The 20,211-nt window shown below is 36.5% G+C and overlaps 1 protein-coding gene across 1 annotated transcript in view; it reads right to left on the minus strand.

The window, feature by feature from the left end:
- Positions 1-2,242: 2,242 nt before the first annotated feature.
- LOC127807935 (histone-lysine N-methyltransferase ATXR7) overlaps positions 2,243-20,211 on the minus strand; it is a 48,585-nt gene continuing 30,616 nt past the window's right edge. Inside the window, 17 exon segments of the mRNA XM_052346171.1 lie at positions 2,243-2,424; positions 2,922-3,036; positions 3,109-3,168; positions 4,287-4,441; positions 4,658-4,723; positions 7,710-7,767; positions 10,551-10,702; positions 10,807-10,860; positions 11,467-11,547; positions 11,740-11,862; positions 11,941-12,362; positions 13,592-13,747; positions 13,842-14,196; positions 14,406-14,894; positions 15,014-15,357; positions 15,461-15,734; positions 15,819-16,145. Of these exon segments, the coding sequence (XP_052202131.1) occupies positions 7,746-7,767; positions 10,551-10,702; positions 10,807-10,860; positions 11,467-11,547; positions 11,740-11,862; positions 11,941-12,362; positions 13,592-13,747; positions 13,842-14,196; positions 14,406-14,894; positions 15,014-15,357; positions 15,461-15,734; positions 15,819-16,145 (2,799 nt within the window). The 3' untranslated portion in view covers positions 2,243-2,424; positions 2,922-3,036; positions 3,109-3,168; ... (1 more) ...; positions 4,658-4,723; positions 7,710-7,745.

Genomic DNA, 20,211 nt, shown 5'->3' on the forward strand with positions numbered 1-20,211 from the left:
ATTTTGATGGGATTCAATCTCTTAGAACATCTACCAAACATGCTGTACTTGTTGGTTGATCATTATCATGCACTCCTGGCTCAAAAATTTCAAACCCTATTTATTTATATTTTTCCAGGATGGAGTGGTCTCCACATTGGACCCATTATTTTTGGAGCTTTATTATCCGATATTTCTCTGAATGGAGATGGAAAGAATGGGGTCCCTTCCGGGACATCCCATAGAATTGGAACAGCGCTCATGTTAAATATGGCTTGGCAACAAGCTTTAACCATGTCAAGCTAAATATAAAATAACAATAATTATAAATGTTAATTACATTGAATAATGTACAAGATTTAATATTTTTTTTTATTGAACATTAATTATCTTATACAACCCTCCTCCTTCATCCGGGCTTGGGACCGGCTGTGAATGAAAGAAATATCTTTTAACACAAGTGTAGAAGAAATTACTTAATCCACAGGCGGAGTTAAACATAACACATGCCAATGATGAAAAGAAAAACCAAACCTTTTGTTGCTATGGGAAAATCCACAAAAGAAAGGTTGCTGTCTGTTGTATATTTTGAGTTCATGTATTCCAACAGTTCCACAACAAGAAGGGGGCTAACAATTATGAAAACCATCAACCATGCTCTCTACTAACATCCACGCAGAGCAGGGTAAGGACTCTCTCCCTCTGCCGGGGAATTAGCTTCATAACAATTCAAGTCTAAATTTTGAAAATGTCCTTGCCATTCAAATTTTTTGGTCAAACATATACCTTTTCACTTTCCCTTCGGTTATGGAGAAGTGCTATTGTACACTCCCAAATTTCCAATCAATTCCCATGTTAGTTCCAATCAAAGAGACAATTCTTGGCTAATAACCACTTTCACTTGTCAATACTACATCATATCCAACACCCCTTCCTTCCCCTCCCCCCCCCCCCCCTCTCTCTCTCTCAACCTTATTTTTGATATTAGTATTCAATAATTCTTTGCCACACAATCCGAGTTTAAGGGTACAAGAATTGATCCTTTGAAAACTCATGACATGAGCTTTCCTATGTCTTAAATAATCAAACATATGACCCTTTTGGGTTAAAACATGGAATGTCATTCTTAAATTGCATGAAAATGGATACGAGAAACGAAAATGAAGAAATGATATTTTTAAAAAAAAAATAAAAAATAAAAAATAAAAACACGAATAAAGTGTAAATTAAAAAAAATATAAAAATTCTTTGTAAATATAATTTTATAATATATTATTTAACATAGATACATACATATCATCATATTCCTCTCTTTTTTTCAACAATCTATATATACATATAAGATATTATATCATTTATTTGATATAATTATATTTCTCTCCAAGAAACTTGTTTCTCTCCTCTCTCCCCTTCCTTTGCTGCCTACTCCTCTTCTTCTCCAGCAATCGCCTCTTGTCGCCTTTCTCTCACCGCCGCTGCCTAGCCTCTCCATTGATCTCTCGCTGCTGACCGCCGCCGCACACTGCTCCCTCTGTTGTTATATCCCTCCCTCTTTATCACCTCTCATCGCTGAAAACACATTTCCAACCATTTTATGTAATTTGTGAAATGGCCTCAAAACGTTTTGCAAATTACAGAAACAGATTGAAAAACGTTTAGGGTCGTTTTTTCTGTTTCTGAAACTGAAAATGGTTCGGAAAGGCCGAAACAGCATCTCCGAGCAATTTCCATGCTTCAGAGATTTGTTCCCTCAATCATCTAGCTTATCTCTATTTCTCTAAAAAAAAATAATAATAATAACCCACCATAAGGTGCACATTTCCAATAACTATCCAAGTTCTCTCCAGAGAGTACATGTACTGCATGCAAAGAGTTCCTCTAGACAATAATAATATTTCTTAATTTTATTAACTACATAAATTCTAATTTTCTTCCATTTCTACCTATATGATTATATCCTTTATAAAATTATTAAACTTTTGTAAATCTACAATCATATTTTCTATGAAGTCATTATAGACGCAACTATGTACTTACAAACTGTTGCTCCAATAAATAAATTTAATGGACTAATATCACCATTGACAACCAAATGATTAAACTCTTCCACTCCAACCCTACACTTGCTCAACGTTTTCGCTCTTCCATTGAGCTAGGGTCGTGTGAGTGCAACACAACTGGAGTGGCAGAAGGATTGGCAATACCCAACAAATGGGCTCCTTGAATTGATCTATCTGCAAGCTCACGTTGAGCAGCCTCAGCTTTTCTCACCTACACATTTTGCTTGAGGCTAACTTAGATTACTCTTTATAATGAATGATAACCACCATCATACGTCCATGTCCCACTTCCAAGTTCACACGAGAAGATTATGCCTTTGCTTTGAACAATCATTCACTGGCTCTCTGGTTGTCAAAGTTCCAGAGGGTGCATCGGCATGTTTCACTACAATAGAATAATATTCATGAGCCCTTATCTGCCTGCGTGAAGTTAACTACATAAATTCTAAATCTCAGATTAATGATCAAATCATTAGTAAACCCATCATAATTTCTTATTTCCTATCTAAGAATTTTCCACCACTTTGGTCTATTTCTCCCTTTATCTAAAAATTATTGAATTTTAGTTATAAAGATAGGAAGGGCATTTGATGTAGATAAAGATTGAAGTTTAGGCCAATAATGACTGTTACGCCACTGTTGGCTACATTGCAAGATTGAGCCTTTGAAGCCAAGAGAGGCAATTCGGACACGTTTTTTATTAGTTTAACAAAAATTATTTTACAAATTAAATTCTATTTGCAAATAGTTTTTGTTGTATATTTCTTAAACCCTACCGCAGCAAGCATACATTCATTTCCACTGGGGCTTTTTATGACCAAAAATTAGGTCCAGAATCAACAGCAAAATTGCACGCAGGAAGGCAATTCAAGTAATACGGACCTATATTAGAAACGCACGCTCGCTCTACAAGGCCAACCCTAATGTCATCTATTTTGTCTTTGTTTTGATCTTTTTTCCTGGTCAAAATTTATACCTGCCATTTTCTTCAAGTCATCTGCATTATACACATACAATTACATATATGAACTCGAAAGGTAAGTGGGGGGGAGGACAAGGGAACACATACCGAAGAGACCAAAAAGACCTCCTTCACAGCAGTTTGAGGTTGAAATATTACTTCATCACCCTGCAGCAGAAGAAAGTGAAAAAGAGGGGGGGAAGGCTAAAGCATGATAATGAAAACTCAATGTTTATACTAATATTTAGAAAAAAAAAAAAGGAATATCAATGTTTATACATTTCATCTATCCAAATTTAAAGCCAAAAAAAAAAAAAATTGTACAAGAAAATTCAGATGAATCTGCTGCCGGAAAGGGCCCTGATTGCCTGTGGTGGATGATTTGTCCAGCGCCTGCCATTGGCGTCTCCTACCATATTCATATCAATTCCAAATTATCACGGACACAGATGCTCCTAAAATCTAGAATCATTTCTTAAACAAAAACCCAGCCTGCAGAAAGGCATGAAAGCTCTTTTTAACAAGCCCGCCCCCATCCCCACAATTTTTATTGATTTTTTGGTATAGAGATGTCTCTATGATCAATTGTGTAATTCTGTGGATTAGCCAGTAGATCAAGAGCAGACTTTTTTTAAGCGCTTGTATTTACAGCTTCCCCTTACATTAATCCATGTAATAATGTATACATACATATAGCCAGGGTTTTGAAGAAGTGCAATTATGTAAAATCTTAACCCACTGTGGAGAGGCAGCTATATCATAAAAACAGCAACCAAATTGCATTTTAGAAAACATACCTAACCATCTTAATAGCTGCTGCTCAAAGAGCCTACTGGAATGGGTCATTTGACAGGTTAGGAATCGTGCCTTCAATATTTTTCAAATGAGTCTTAATATTATGTACGCCAACTTTTCTCCCAGCAATGACAGTACATGCAGATAAGACCATTTTATATTTAGACACAAGTACATAAGGTAAACTCAAGGATTTGTCAAAGTGGGGGATAGCTTAACCCTCACAAATAATGTCATTAGAACGATGCTCATCACAATTCAATTACAGCTTCCTCAGTCTCATGCCATTTAATAAAATTCTAAAACATGCATCCTCATGTAACAAACCCAATAACTAGTAACCAAAGTTACCGCAAGTAGGAGTGATACTGCAATGGTTCATTTAATGTAATCAGATTCATATATATTTAAAGAAAAGAATATCAGGCAAGTCCTTACAAGGAATTAATCCAAAAATCCGTGTTAGTAAAAAATAATAAATTGATTTACACCTTTCAAGAGGAGAAACTCATCTGCAGCTGAGTGCTATCTACAATAATATGCGTGAATCAGTAATTTGTCATCCACACCAAGCAAGCAAAAGTCCAAAGAGAGAATAGCACCATAATTCCACTATCCTGCACAGTTGGGAACTGCATCTCGTAATCTGAAACAATGCCAGGAAGGTATCAATATTCACGACTCATATAGAAGGAAGCCAAAAATTTTTCTTTTCTATTTTACTTCTTAAGGTATCTAAACACCAAAGCATGAATAATTCCCTTTCAAAGTAAATATTGACCGTGAAAGGATCTCCTCATAAGATTTTACAAAAGAAAAACTAGAAAAACAAAACCTAGCACATCCAAGAGAATGAACTTACTGTTTTGCAGTTCAATGGAGTTCCAAAACCACCAGGTTAGAAACTGCCTTCATTCGCTCCACGGTCCTGCCATTAGTTCCATTTAACACTACTAATCACAACATTTGAAAGCTTGCTTTTGAAAACAAACAAGAATGAGTGCTATTGAATGCAACTATTCACACCACGCATTTTCAAGCCAGGAATTCACACCACAATCAATTCCAAGAATTTCAAAAAATAATAGCTATCATATTCCTATTTCACGGGGAAGAAAAACACTAATATTCTAGTGAAATACAAATTGGTACACAATGTCCAGAAACCACCATAAACTTTCATTGCAAAATAGTGAATTTAGCCATCATAACTAAGCCAATCCCTTTTCATACTTGCTCTTAAATTAGTTTTCTTATGGAAGGGGGGATAATGACCATGTTTAAAGAAATATGTTCTTTTACAATTAGATTTAAGAAATATATTCTTGTATAATAAATTAAAGAAAATTTGGATATATTGTATTATTTCATTGGCATGTAACTGTTATTAAAAAGATAACCATAGAAGTACCTAGGATTCTAATCATAAAATGAACGCAGTGCACAAGGCTACCACATTGCAGTTCTGGGGAAGGTCAATTGTAAGCAGCCTTACCCTTCTTTAGCAAAGAGGCTGTTTCATAACTTGAACCTATGACCTACAAATCACAATGGAGAAACTTTACCATTGCGCCAAGGCCCACCTTCTGGATTATAATAATAATACCATGGAAGTAATATTATGACAAAATTTTCATATAGAAATGCCAAAAAAATTCAGAAGTGATATTTTTGCAATTTTGCTTAGCAAAAAGGCTATTTCCTAACTTGAACCTATGACCTACAAATCACAATGAAGCAACCTTACCGTTGCACTAAGGCTCACCTTCTAGATCAAATAATAATATGGACGAAAATGCCAGATAAAATTAGTGGCATTTCTATGATTTTGCTGAGAAAAGAGGCTGTTTCCTAAGTTGAACCTTTGTCCTTCAACTCACAATTGAGCCACCTTACCGCAATGCCAAGGCTCACCTTCTGAATTCTAATAATAACAAAGGAAATAATATTAACTTTGCTGTTGCGCCAAGGCTTACCCTCTAGATTCTAATAATAATATATGGAAACAATACCACGACAAAAATTTTCTACAGAAAATGCCACAAAAAAAAATAGTGGCAGTTCTGCAATTTTGCTTAGCAAAGAGGCTGTTACCTGAGTTGAACCTGCGACCTCCAGGTCACAATGCAGCAACCTTATCATTGCACCAAGGGTCACCCTCCTAGATTCTAATATTATAAACGGAAATAATATCAAACCATACCATTGCCCCAAGGCTCACCTTCTGGATTATAATAGTAACGTATTGAAATAATCGTGACAAAATTTTATAGAAAAATGCCACAAAAATGAAGTAGGGGCATTTCTGCAATTTTGCTTAGCAAAGAGGCTTCCTTATTTGAACCTGTGACCTCCAAGTCACAATGGAGCAACCTTACCGTTGTGTCAAGGCCTACCTTTTGGATTCTAATAATAATTTATGACAATAATACCATGACAATTTATGTATAGAAAATGCCACAAAAATGCAGTAGTGGCATTTCTGCAAATTTTCCTTAGAAAATTCTATATTATTATTAGAATCTAGAAGGCGAGCCTTTGCGCAATGGTAAGGTTGCTCTGTTGTTCAAGTGAAGACACATCTTTGCGGAGTAAAATTGCAAAAATGCCACTACTGCATTTTTGTGGCATTTTATATACATAAATTTCATAATAATATTATTTCCATATTATTATTAGAATCCAGAAGGTGACCCTGCACAATTAAGGTACTCCGTTCATAGAATCCAGAGGTCACATGTTCTAGTAAGGAAACCACATCTTTGCTAGGCAAAATTGCAGATATGCCACCACTGCATTTTTGTAAATTTTTGTATAGAAAATGCCACCAAAAAAAGGCAGCAGCGTTTCTGCAATTTTGATTTACTTTGGCAAGTTTTTTCCTTCCTAATGCAAAGGGCATTCACAATGCATCAAACTCTCCGCTTTGAAAGGGTTAGGGAAGGGTCATATTTGTGCACAGCATTCCCTTTAAATTTTTTACACAAAGGTGTCCAAAACCTGAAACCATGAATAGGAGCAACCTTACTATTTCTACCAAGGCTCACAACATTTCCTACGAAATTTTAATACAAAAATTCTATTCGAATGGATTACCCAACTAATATATATACACATGCATATATTCCTCCGATTGAACTGCATTTTAGAGCATGTAGTGTCCCATTCCACCTATCACAAAAATCCATATTCTAGGTAGCATAGCTAAATTCAACCATCTCACAATTAACGAGGAGGCAACAAATAATATCCTACTATAACCATCATTTAAGAAGAATCTCAAGCATAACCAACCAGCACAAATCCCTTCTTTGATGCATGCTTCCAATGCAATAATTTCTACTTTGGATCGCTTCCCAAGTGGGCTCAAGAATATGGTGGGCAATGTTTTGCTATAATTAGTGGCCAACATTGAAGGGGAAAAAAATGAGAAATGGGGGGTTCAACTGAATAGCTGAATACAGGATTCCACGCATGCAAAAAAACAGAGCATAAATCCATTGACCCAGTGTCTTAGATGTTATATTCCATAAGAACAGCTTGGAAAATTCTGTGTAGGAAGATTCCCTTCTTTGATAGACCTAAGATTATGGATGAAAGGTAAAACACAGGAAAAGGAAAAATTTAAAGAACCAAAAAGAACATGAGACAACAATTATATCATATTTATCATGGCATCCTGAAACGAGCCATGCAAGTTTAACATAACATGTCTTCACGCGGGGGGGGGGTAGTACACAACTGGAACATTGACTTTGTCCACCCCAAAGCATGAAAGTTGGAGAGATGACAGACAAAATTAAGAGAAACGGATTAGGAGAATTTCTTATCCTCTTACACTCCCTTTTTTGCTTGAGCTGAAAGACAAATAAGAAGAGATAAATAAAAGGACAAAAGTTACCATGCAACTTAACTGTGTACACACCAGGACTGTCTGCTCATAGAACACCTTAGTTCAATGAACCTCGACACCTGAAAAGAATGACAGATGAAGATGAAATAACTACTAAACAAAAGCACAATCAATGAGGCTGGAAAAGGATAATGAGATATTATATCATCAGCAACATTGAGAAGACAATATAGTTAAAGAAATAAAGAAAGAGAAGAACAAGCAACATTGAGAAAAATAAATATTAAGAACTGCATTCAGCATAGCCCAAGAAGAGGAAAACAAAAGCAGTGCTTCCCCCAATGATTATGGGTCAAGGCCTCAGGCCATAACATCCTAACATCTTAAGCATCCTGAACTTCCCAGCTAATAAATTATATTTATACAAAATAATAGCATTTGAGGGTAAGCAGGCCTTTTTTTTCTCTGCTAGAAAATTTCAGACGAAGCAAACTTAAATCAGTTTCATGGTTAATAAACATTTGGTGCACCAAACCAACAGCTGAAGGTTGAATAAACGTCTGAAGAAACTCCATCTCATCAATTAGATGCCAAGACAGCACAAATGAACAAAAAAATTATATTGATGTAGCTAATGTTTTGTTTTTCTTCTATATTACTTCTACTAGTAAAGATGTATTTTCTTGTTTTTCATCTAGATGAACAAACTACCAGTGGGCATAGCTATTCCCCTACAACATGGTTTTCTAGTACTCAACAACAAAATGTGGAGAATAGCAAAAACTAAAAAAACTGGAACTATATTATAAAGAATCTACATGTTGTGTTTCCATATTGTACTTGTTGGTTTCACCATATCAACTAAGTGATGGAACACAACTATATCAATTATCTTCATTCACCACCATCTCATGAAACTTCTCCATGTGAAGATAGTGTTCAAACTTCATTTCATCATTACTCCGCTAGGGGATATTATCCACTGCCGGTCCCAAGCTCGGATAAAGGAGGAGGGTTGCGTTAGGTAGCCGACAGCCAGCGTAAAACCTAGTCGGATCCAAATATGAATTCTAGACAAACTATCTGTTGGGATGTAACCCACATAGAAGACTAGAGTTCATGTAGCCAACCCCACATAGTGGGATAACGGCTGGATATGTTGTTGTTTATATTATAAAGAATCTACATTTGACAAATTAGTCAATTGGCAAATACATCCAACTAACAAACAAGGAATCGAACTGCTAGAGTGGCAAACAAAGACATGTATCAGTACACAAACATGTGGAACAGTATTGACATGTGCCAGACACAAATTCAGACGTGTCCTGTTTTCAAATAGTTCAGGGACTAGAAACACAAGAAATAGACATGCTAATCATGTAGATATAGTAAGACAAATATAGCATCTGGACAGAAGTTTCATATGAATAAAATAAGAGCTAGGTGCAAAAAAAAAAAAAAGGATTTCATTACTTTTTTAAGTTGTTTTCATTAGCTTAAAAATTGGAGCTCTATCACACGTCAAAATCAGTCTATAATGAACAAGGATACCCGCCTTGAGAGGATTAGGGTAGGGTTGTTTCTGTACGCAGCCTCACCCTTAATTTGCAAAGAGACTGTTTTCATAATTCGAACTCGTGACCTTCCAATCACATTTCAGAATCAAGGTGATTAAAATTTCTCTCTAGGATGAAGTAGTTAAAATGTATGAATATAGGACTCGTGGTGAAGCAATATGCAAAGCATAGGGATAGAGGAAGAGCTTTTGAGGTTCACTAACAAAAGAAAATTCAACCAAGCATATTCCAGCTTCTTTCTAGCAGTAAATGCACTTGTTAAAACAAATATAGAAACAAGAATTTCTATTGGTTTTTTTTTTTTTTTTTGGGGGGGGGGGGGAATTCACGCTTTTTATTGTGTCCTGTGCAACAATGGGATGCCAGATTTCCCTTTAACTAGAGGATTGAAAGTTTATTGCTTCCCTGGAGTTTCCTTTTTTGTCTACAGAGATACTCTTAGTGCTATTCTTATTAAGGACAAGCTAATAATGTGTAGGCAAGTTATTTGCTGCTACATGTGCAAGAACCATAGTGAGACGGTCAATCACTCCTCCATTGCTCAATGACACATGATGTCTGTCCATTTGTTCTATTTTTCTGGGAATTCTGTGGGTTATACCAGCTTTCAAGACTGATCTTTTGTATTACTTGGGAGCCATTTGCCCGGGTGGAAAAAAGCCGTTTGGTTGTCCTTGCCTCCTCCTACTTTTTGAAGCCTTCAGTGAGAAAGGAACAAATGTATACTTGAACATATAGAGAAGTTCGTTTTGTCTTAAGGACCATTTCTTATCTACTTATCTTTTTGGCTTAGGGTGTAACCCTTTTGTTTGTCCACTTTCATGCAGTTCGTAACCGATTACCTTTAGTTGGATCTAGATAGTTGGAACTGGATTCATGCCAATACCACTAAAGGCAGTTTTCTTTCTATACTAGTTTATTTTTAAGGGGGCAAACAGTTCATACAACTTCTGAGAGCCTTATTTGCTTGACTTAGCAAAATAAAAAACCATATATATGTTTAGTTTCTTCTTATAAGTACTTATTTCATGCAATCCATAATTTAAGAGCTAATAACAAGATATCCCATTCTCTTAAAAAAATTATATAACTTCCTTCTTTGGGTGTCTACACTGAACCCCACTTTGTATTACCATGTTTGTTTTCAATTTGCTGACATGATCCCAGTGCTCTAAGATTCCAACAAGCAAGGCACAGAAAGCAAGATCAAAATTTGGCGAAAGCGTAGCAACACCAAAGACACTAAGCAATCAGACTACAAAATGGTACAACTGATAAAACAACAGTAAGAACACAGGGCAGAGAAATTAAGATCATAATACCTCCGTGAACCACAGTTGCAGGGGATCTTCTGCTCCTCCAATGGGAACTTGTAATTATAAGTAATTTCTTCACCAGCAGCAATATGTCGTTTCGCATAAATGAAAATCTTTTTCTGACCCTCTACACTTATAACTTTGGTATAGCAATTAGGCTGTAAGAAAAGTGATTCCAAATTTCAAAAGTATTTCCACATTAGAAGGTTATTCTGTGTTTTCGATCATACTAAAAAGTTCATCACTTAATTAGTGCAGCTACCTCACACGAATGGTTTATAAATCTAGCAATTCCACCACGTTTTGTCGCATCAACCTGCACATTTCCACAATATTTTAGTCAATGACATGCTGACGAAAATGCTAGACTATTGTTGTAATGGGATGAAAAATAATTCTATGGCATAATATTTGTATGAAAAAGTGGCCTTCATGTGACATCAAAAGGGAAGTGGTGATGCCAAAATTTTCTTCAACCATATACCTCTCTTATACATTTTCTAAAAGTTACTAATATCTATGTTAATACTCCCACCCTTACATATATTCCTAAAACAAAAAGGATAAACAAAAACAACCCAAGTTAATCATCTTCATAATGTTGAACAAATTCTTTCAAAATTACCATAGTATTTTTTTGGTGTATTTTGGCATGTTTCAATGGCAAAAAAAAAAGAATTCCAATCCAATAAAGTTTCATATATTTTCTTAGGGGAATAAAAGTTTCGTCATGTCTTGAAGGAAGCAAAAGAATATCTTGTTCCTTTGGTTGCCATTCCAACAAGAAGTATAGATTGATGGTGGTCCCTACACCCAAATAGAAAGAACATAAACCAATCCTTACTCAAAGGATTTGAAATAAGAGGGTTAACACCCTATTCAATGAAAAAAATATAAATTTTAACAGCTCACATTTACCTACCACATAACCATCATCCAATCTAAAAAGATAACTGCTTCCAATTCCCATTTTCTCATAATGACGTTCGCGTATATCAGATATCTGCAAGATTCAAAAATAACACAAATAAAACAACAATGAAAGACAAATTCAAACAATTTAAGCAATTGATCAAACAAATAAACAAGAACCTTGTCTTAGGCGAGTCGTAAGCAACAAAAAAAAGAACTTAAACTAAGCCATAACAGTTAAACCAGAAGCTTCAGAAACAGTAAAAAATAATTTTAAGCTTACACGAGGACGAATTAGTTCTCCAACATATTCAATGACAAAATCTTCTGCCTCAATTGGCTCCAGAGCAACAAGACCCCAATCATGTATCCTACTCCTTTGGAAACAAAGGCGTTTTTTCCTTGCCTGAAATGAATGATACCATTCAATAAACATGGCACAGGCAACAGAGGTATGCCAAATGAAATTAAACACTCTTTTCACCTTCAACTGAGTAGCTTTCAAAAGATCAGCACCTTCCGCAGCAGCAAGAAGATTGCGCATCTTAACCCTGTTTGTTCTGGCAGATAGGCCCTTCATATTTGACATCTGTGACCCAGTAATCTCCGAAACAATATACTGAGAATTAAGGGAACGAGTTCCCCTTACACGAGCTCTTTCAGCAGGACTTGCACTCAGTGACCATTTATGCCACTCCCAACCATCAATTGATGATCGAGCACACCCATCAGCCCTAGGGCATGGATTAGATGTTTCAGATAGAGAGGTCTTGATATTCCTTATAGAAACTTGGCTATAAGCTGGTTGTTTGGAAGGAGTATTTGTCATTTTCAGAACTTTCCTCGAGCTTGATGGTGGCACATCATCCGTTGAATGCTTCCTTTTCATTTTAACTGCCTTAGGTTCTGTTTATGAGAACAAAAAATTTAAAAAGAAGGCAAAAGACAACTGCTAAACTAATTTTGGGAACGAATTGATGAAAACTATTCCACAACAAAAAAAGGAAAAGGAAATGGTGAATCGAATGGAGCAGGGGATATTTGATAATGTTGAGTTCTTTTGCATTTGTTTTCAGTGTTGTTTCCAGTGAAAAAATGGAAACTGAAGAGATATCGTTTGATTTTGCTCTCAGTTGTCACGAAATTGGAAACAAAAACTGAAAACAGTGTTTGATTTTCCTAATGTGTTAAATTTTCCCAGAAAACATGGACAACCAAAAAAAATTAATTTCAGAAAAAATTCAGAAAATACGAAAAAAAAAAAAAAAAATCAGTTCTTTCAAAACCACGAAAAAAAATCAGAAAAAAGAACTCCCTCTTCTTCTACCTTCTGCTGTGTGTGTGGAGAGAGAGGAAGAGAGAGAGTAGATCAGGGAATCCAGATCTACTTCTTCCCTTTCTTCTTCTTTCGTTTTCCTGTGAACACACACACACATATAATATATATATATATATATAGAGAGAGAGAGAGAGAGAGACCAAGGCAACCCTAGATCTGGAGACGCAGAACTAGATCTGGGGTTTCCTAACCCAGATCTGTGTTCAGCGACCACAGATCTGGGGTTATCTAGTGTTTACATATATATATATATATATAGAGAGAGAGAGAGAGAGAGAGAGAGAAACGCAACCCCAGATCCGGAGATGCAGAACCAGATTTGGGGTTTCCTAACCCAGATCTGTGTTTGGCAACCGCAGATCTGGGGTCATCTAGTGTTTTAAACATATAGAGAGAGAGAAGGAGGGGGAGGGAGGGGGAGGGAGGGGGGGGTAAGCAAGCAGATCTCCATGACACAGGCGAACCTGAAAGACGATGACGAAGCCAGATAGTGGTGAGAAGACGAAGAAGATGGACTGTTGCCTCATCGGTGAGAGGTGAGAGTGAGGGTCTGTTTTGAAGAAGAAATAGGTTTTGTTGGAAGAAGGCTGAAATGGAATGAAATGATATTAATGAACATTAGAAGGTTTCAAAGCCTTCCCAAAATTTTGGAACACGTTTTGGGTTTTGGAAACAGCAACACCGTGTCAAGCAGTGTTGCCGCTTTTTTCCATTTCAAAATGTTGAAAAGGTGAAATGGAATGGAAAAAGTGAAAATGAAATGGATTCCAAACAAAACCTGAGGAATGTGATTCACCTTTTGCTATCTTCTTGGAGCTACGAACCACTACCTTCTGCATCCAAACATGACTATCACAGCTTGCAGACATCTTCCCACCATCAGTATAAGAGTCCTTGGAAACTGAGAGTTTACTTTTGTTGCGTTTAGAATAATCTCCATTAACTTCACTATCTAAAAAATAATAAATGACATTCAATTGTCTATCAGGACATATTTACTTATCCAGGAAACTGCAAAGGTACAAAATTGGGTGAAAATAACATACCTTGAACAGCATGAACTACCTCTAAGTTCTGACTGGTTAGATTTCGGTTTGTTAAGTATTCCTCACAACAGTTACCATCAACAAGGGTTCCAGTATGGCAATTATTTTTACCAATCTTTTTTCGATTCCAGGCAGCAGTTTCAATAACTGCAGCCTCAGATTCACCTCTGGATATTTCTAGCTTCTTTGACTTCTCAACAAACCGATTCCACAATCCAGTATCACCCTTAGTTGCACACTGAGACAAAGATCCCAATTTTCTCCGCTCCAATTTTTTCTTGCGGAAATATGTATATTTCCCAGCCACTGGAGCCACCTCTGAACGGCCAGAGCTGTGAGTATTCCTCAATCTTTCCTGAAATTTATCAGGAAAATAAGAAGAATTGTCAGCTTTTTCTTTGTTTAGCATTATCATTCCCTGAACCAAAGCATGCCGAGACCAGTTTAAATTCAGCAGTATAAAATCCAGAAAACATAAAGAACAAAATCATGTTATGCCATTTGGAAATCACACGAAGGAACTTTCAAAGGTGCATATAAAAAATCTTCAAATCAAAAACCAACCTCACTAGCATTGAATTTCTGGCGTTTCTTTGGGGAACACCATGACATCAGAAATTCATGGAGGACTTCATTGGCAAACAAAGATTTCCACTCCCTCAGCACATCATCATGTAACTTCTGCCTGAACCTTGCCATCACAATGTATTGTCCAATTTTAGAAACACTCTCATTTGTTGAAGATGGTCGGAATTTATCCATCCTAGAGGGAGGTACAGTTGTAACATTGTCCTCATATCCAGGCGGGCATGGCTCATCAGTTTCTTGGTCATTAACCAAGTTTTCAACATTCCCACACAATTTTGTGAATGCTCTTGTCAAGGAATTAAACAATAAACTGCTATGTACAGACACAGTGGTCTCATCAGTTGATTCTGCTGGTTTTGATGATGGCCCGGAACCATCAGGTGCAATGATATCTGAATCAGAGCATTGTTCAGTAAAACCATATTCTTTTAATTGACTGTTTTCTACAGGAGAGTCAAAGGTAACCTGCGGACAACCATAATTCTTCATATTGACAATGACCTAAAAATAGCAGGATATTTACAACCAAAGCAATATGGAAGCAACAAATGGCCAATCAAGTAAAACACCTTCTTCAAGCTTACCTCATTTACTTTCCCTCCTTCCAAAGAATCAACAGCTTTCTTCACTTCTTCCTCAACTAAAGATTCAAAAGATTGTACCATAGACATCTTGACAGAAGTGTGAAGTTCATTCTCTACAGTTTCCAAGATGCAATCTATGTCAATATAATCTTGATCCCAATCCAATAGGCCTGGTTTAAAAGACCCTTCTCCCCCAAAAGATAATGCTGTAATTGCAGGGGAATATGGTGCCATTTTCCCTAATTCAAAACCAGGGGGATAATCGAGTTCAGAAGCAGATGACTCTTCTTCTGATTGCAACTGCCGACCAATGGAGACCCTTCAGGCATAATAAATATAATAACCTAGCAGACAATGACATCAAGAGTACAAAACTAAAAATACCTTATCAAATTTACCAATAGATTCACCCAAAGGGGGTCTGCTGTTCAATAGGAGCAGTCAGACCAGACCATCGATGTCTCTTTCTCCAGGCACAGGAATAGTCTGCTATAGGGTCATAAAAGACTGCATTCCACATGACTTGCATGCAAGAATCAAAAACTGTTCTGCAGACAGATAGATATGCGCCTAAAAAGTTATCATAGCTTCCAACAGATTTCATGCATGCTGGAGGCCTTTCCAAACTTTCACTAGTACATTTCTCATCACGAACATCACTACATGCTGCCACCTCACTCTCAGAAGCAACAGAGTCCTTCCCCGCGTCAAAATTTTCTGGCTGTTTGCAAAACGAACCAAAGCGAGAGATATGAGACAACGAAAAAGAAAAGGCAAGTATTTTAGTCAACAGATACTCACGTACCATTCTCCTATTTGGAGAGCTAATTTTGAAACTCTGATTGGCTGGATCAAACTTAGCATGCCTGTAGGCTGTCTTCTTCACAGAAACACACTCGGCAATTATGTGACGTATGATCTCATCTAGCACAACTCTATGAGCTGCTTTCATAATTCCAGAATGCAGTTGGAAGCATACTTCATCAGATATTTCAGATATGAAGTCTAATGAAGAACCACTCTCATTGCCTCCAGCACATGATATAGGGACATTTGCAGGCGTTGCTATGCTCCAAGTATTTATCATGGATCGCAGATTACATGGTCTAAACTTATTATGGGCATGATAAATCTGCACACCAGCATCAGCACAAAGCAGTAAGTGATAAGGTGACCAAAAAGAATGCTGAGCTGTGCAAATCAAGTACCATCTAATTAGAGCCAAAAATATGCACTGATCAAATTAATGAATCAGATATCTTCCCCATCATGCCCAGACAATTATATGCTACAGACATATGGCCATCTTTCAAACAATAGCAACTGGGATTACTTCTAGGAAACTGGAAAGTACAGATTGCTGTCCCACATAGAACTGTTTCATTTGCAATGTGCCTTTATATAGATGTAGAAGCCAGAGGAAACTTGAAAGTAGTTGCATCAGAGGTGGTGATGGTACAATTTGTGGCCACCAGCCGCACATCAATTTTTATTTTTCTACTTGTTTCTTTTGGTAGAATAAGAGAAGCAAACAAGCACATACAGAACATCAAAATAGAGGGGATAGAACAGGGGCTGATGGAGACAACCATTAATGAATCAAGACCATAAGGAGGCAGGCAGCAAGTGAAACGCTTCAATCAATCCCAAGAACAACATCAAATAAAGTTCAGTTCCTTCACCCCAAATGATCAAAAATCTGAAAATAGAAAATACAAAGAGAACAAAGAATTTCTCAATGAACTGCTCCCTCTATTTAAACCCAGGTTTTCAACATTGAAGGAAATCTAAGACATCTAAACAGATTTCAAAAGAATTCCCACCATCAGTAAAGAATCTATTGCAAAGCTGACAGGCGTAGCTATGTAGAGTCCGATGATCAATGCCTTAGCTTCACAAAATAGATGAGGCAGCCCAACACTAATCTTGAGAAATAACCCAAATAACACAAAAGAATAGTTAATTCACAGATATTAGCCAAAACATAATGGCAGACGTAGATATGTAGAGTTAGATGATCAATGCCTTGGCTTCACAAAATAGATGATACAGCCTAATACTAATCTTGAGAAATAACCCAAATAACATAAAGGAATGGCTGGTTCACAGCTATTAGCTAAAATATAATGGCTGTAAAAGTCTCTTAGTCATGGTAACTCTCAGGCAGAAATTTTTTACAATATCATGATGTGCCATGCTGACAGTGGGATAGCTGGTTTGTTGTTGTTGTATCCATTGTTGTCAAACTCGTGAGTCAACTCGTACGAGTTTACGAGTAACGTAGTTTTAAACGAGTCAACTCACTTAAAAACTCGGATTTTCATAGAATTAGAGTTGACTAGCGATTCAATACTGTAAACTCGATAAACTAGGTCTGTAAACTCGCATACTCTTTTATTAGATGTTAAACAATGTGTGTTGTTTTTATTTATATTAGGTTATAATTGACTTATCAGAATTTACATTATATATAAATTAATATTTGAAATTTTGATTATGGATGCATGATAACAAAAGATGGACTTAATATTTACATATTTCATATTATTTAGTATTTTTGAAATTAATAGATAAATTTATTTTGAAATAGGTACATACATGTACTTTATTCATAAGAAATACAGTTGTAAATTGTAATAATCATGTTATTAAGCAATATTAATTCATTTTTTATAAAATTATGTCATTCTGAATATATATTTACATACATTAAAGAATATTTTTAATTGTCTTTAAAATCTTATAATTTTACGATCCGAGTTTACGATTCGATTTTATAGACCCTCCTTTGATCCCACTTAAAAATCTCGATTTTAAAAACCTTAGTTGTATCATGATGTGCCAGGCATAAAATAAGTTCAAACATCCACTACTCCTTTAATAGTAAAGATACTGAGTAGCTCTATGACCCTCCAAAAGCAATATCAAAGTTTTAGATTACATTATGGTAAAGTAAAACATCTCCAATTAGATCAAATGTGATAGTTAATTGACGATAGCAACAAAGAGGATGTTGTTGTCATCGGCTTATGCTATAAGGGATTGAGTGTCATGACCCCAAGGATCCCCAAGGATAGATTAGTAAATATAATAGTAGGAGTTTACATGCATTATACAATAATTGTAATTTCCTTTTCCTTTTTCTATTATAGAGCTTTGTCCTTTGTTGGCAATCAAAGATGTGTGTGATCATGTGCGTAAATGATTATGGGCATGATCTGCATATGATAGGCAGATATGCATGTGATCTAGAGATATGCATGCAGAGATACCCATATCCATATGATATGCAATAGCTTTTAGTTGCTTCCTAATCTGGAATAGGATCTTTCCTATCACAGACTTTGGAAACTTTCCATGTGTTGTAAATAGGCATCCTTTCTATATGTTGCAAGTTTTGTAGAAGGTAGGTTTCCTAAATGTAGTTTTCCTTCTCCTCTATAAGAGGATGTTCTCGTGTATATTCAAAGTAGGTAATTGAATTAATTCATTTAGTTCTTTTACATGGTATTAGAGCCTAGTGATACGAGTCAAACCCTCCTAAAATCCTAGTGTGCCTTCATTGCACATGTTTCATTCTATTCCTCCTAAGCCTTCATTGCTTCTTTGTCTTTGTTCAACCAATTATTCCGGTAGATATGTCCGGACTCTCTAAATTTTCCCCTCCCATAACAACCAAAGAATCAACTCCGGTTGAACAGTCAACCGAAGCTGGAGATTTGCCAAGTATGCACCATTCCTACCGGTTGAACGGTAGGAACTACTTGCAGTGGGCTCAACTCGTGAGGACCTTTTTCAAAGGCTGAGGGAAGATCAACCACTTAACTGCTCCTCCTCAAAAAAACACATATCCCACTTTCACAGCATGGGATGCTGATGATTCCCTCATTATGTCGTGGCTATGGAGTGCAATGCAACCTAAGGTTAGTAAGAATTTTATGTTCTTAAGTCCAACAAAGGAGATTTGAGAAATCATTAATCAAATCTACTCGAAGGTCTATGATGCCTCCGTCATCTTTGAGATCAAGACCAAAATTAGTGGCATTAGGCAAGGGCCACTAACTGTTAAAAGAATTTTATAGTTGAATGAAGGGCTTATGGCAAGAGCTTGATCACTATCAAAATATCAAAATAGTGTGCAGTGAGGATGCTGCCACCCTCAATAGAATTTTTGTGAGAGATAGGATTGTTGAATTCCTAGCAAGCCTCAATTCTGAGTTTGATCAAGTGAGGATTAAGATACTTGGTAGGGATAAACTCCCTACGCTTAATGAAGTATTTGTCATTGTTAGAAGTGAAGAAAACCGAAGGGGTGCTATGCTTAATAAGAATCCTTTTGAGGGTTCTGCCATGTTGTCCAATAACAGAGAAGGAGCAAGGTTTAAAGGAGGGAAATCAGAGGGTCAAACTAAGAATTCAAGTCGTGAAGGACAATGGTGCAACTATTGCAAGAAACCTAGGCACACTAGGGAGACTTGCTTCAAACTCCATGGAAAAGAAGCAGTTCTAAGCAAGATGGAGGGATTTAGGAATCTGAAGCACCAGGTTTATATCTCAAGCAAGGAGCAAGAGGAAACCGGGTCCTCTAATAAAGCTAAATTAGAAGGACCAAATCTTAATCAATTAAATGCTAAGGAGATTAACAAGCTAAAAAATTTTCTACAGACCATCCAAGATGGAGCCTGCTCTCTTGCACAACAAGGTAAAACACTCAATCCTGGTTCTTTTTCAGCCTCTAAAACTGATAGGAATAACATGTGGATCCCAGATTCAAGAGTCACTGACCATATGACCCCTAACCAACATGTTTTTGAGACATATGAGCCTCTTGAAACCACCAAACAAATAACTATAGCCAACGGAACCTCAGTTCCTATCCAACGACAGGGCAAGGTCAATCTTGGCCCCAAGTCATCCATCAAACAGGTACTTCATGTACCTAATTTGGCAGCTAATCTTATCTCTATTCATCAGCTCACTAAAGAATTGAATGGTCATGCTATTTTTTCTTCTCATATGAGTAAATTTTAGACCATGGACACAGAGAAAATGATTGGTGTGGCTGAGGAACAAAATGGATTGTATGTCTTACAAGGGAAGAGTGATTGTCCTAAAGAGAGAGAGCTAAAAATTGCTTGTTCATCCTAGACAACCTCAGATCTATCCCACATTTGGCTTCACCATTTTAGGCTAGGTCA

The sequence above is a fragment of the Diospyros lotus genome, chromosome 8, assembly GCF_014633365.1.
Source record: "Diospyros lotus cultivar Yz01 chromosome 8, ASM1463336v1, whole genome shotgun sequence".
Taxonomy (NCBI): Eukaryota; Viridiplantae; Streptophyta; class Magnoliopsida; order Ericales; family Ebenaceae; genus Diospyros; species Diospyros lotus.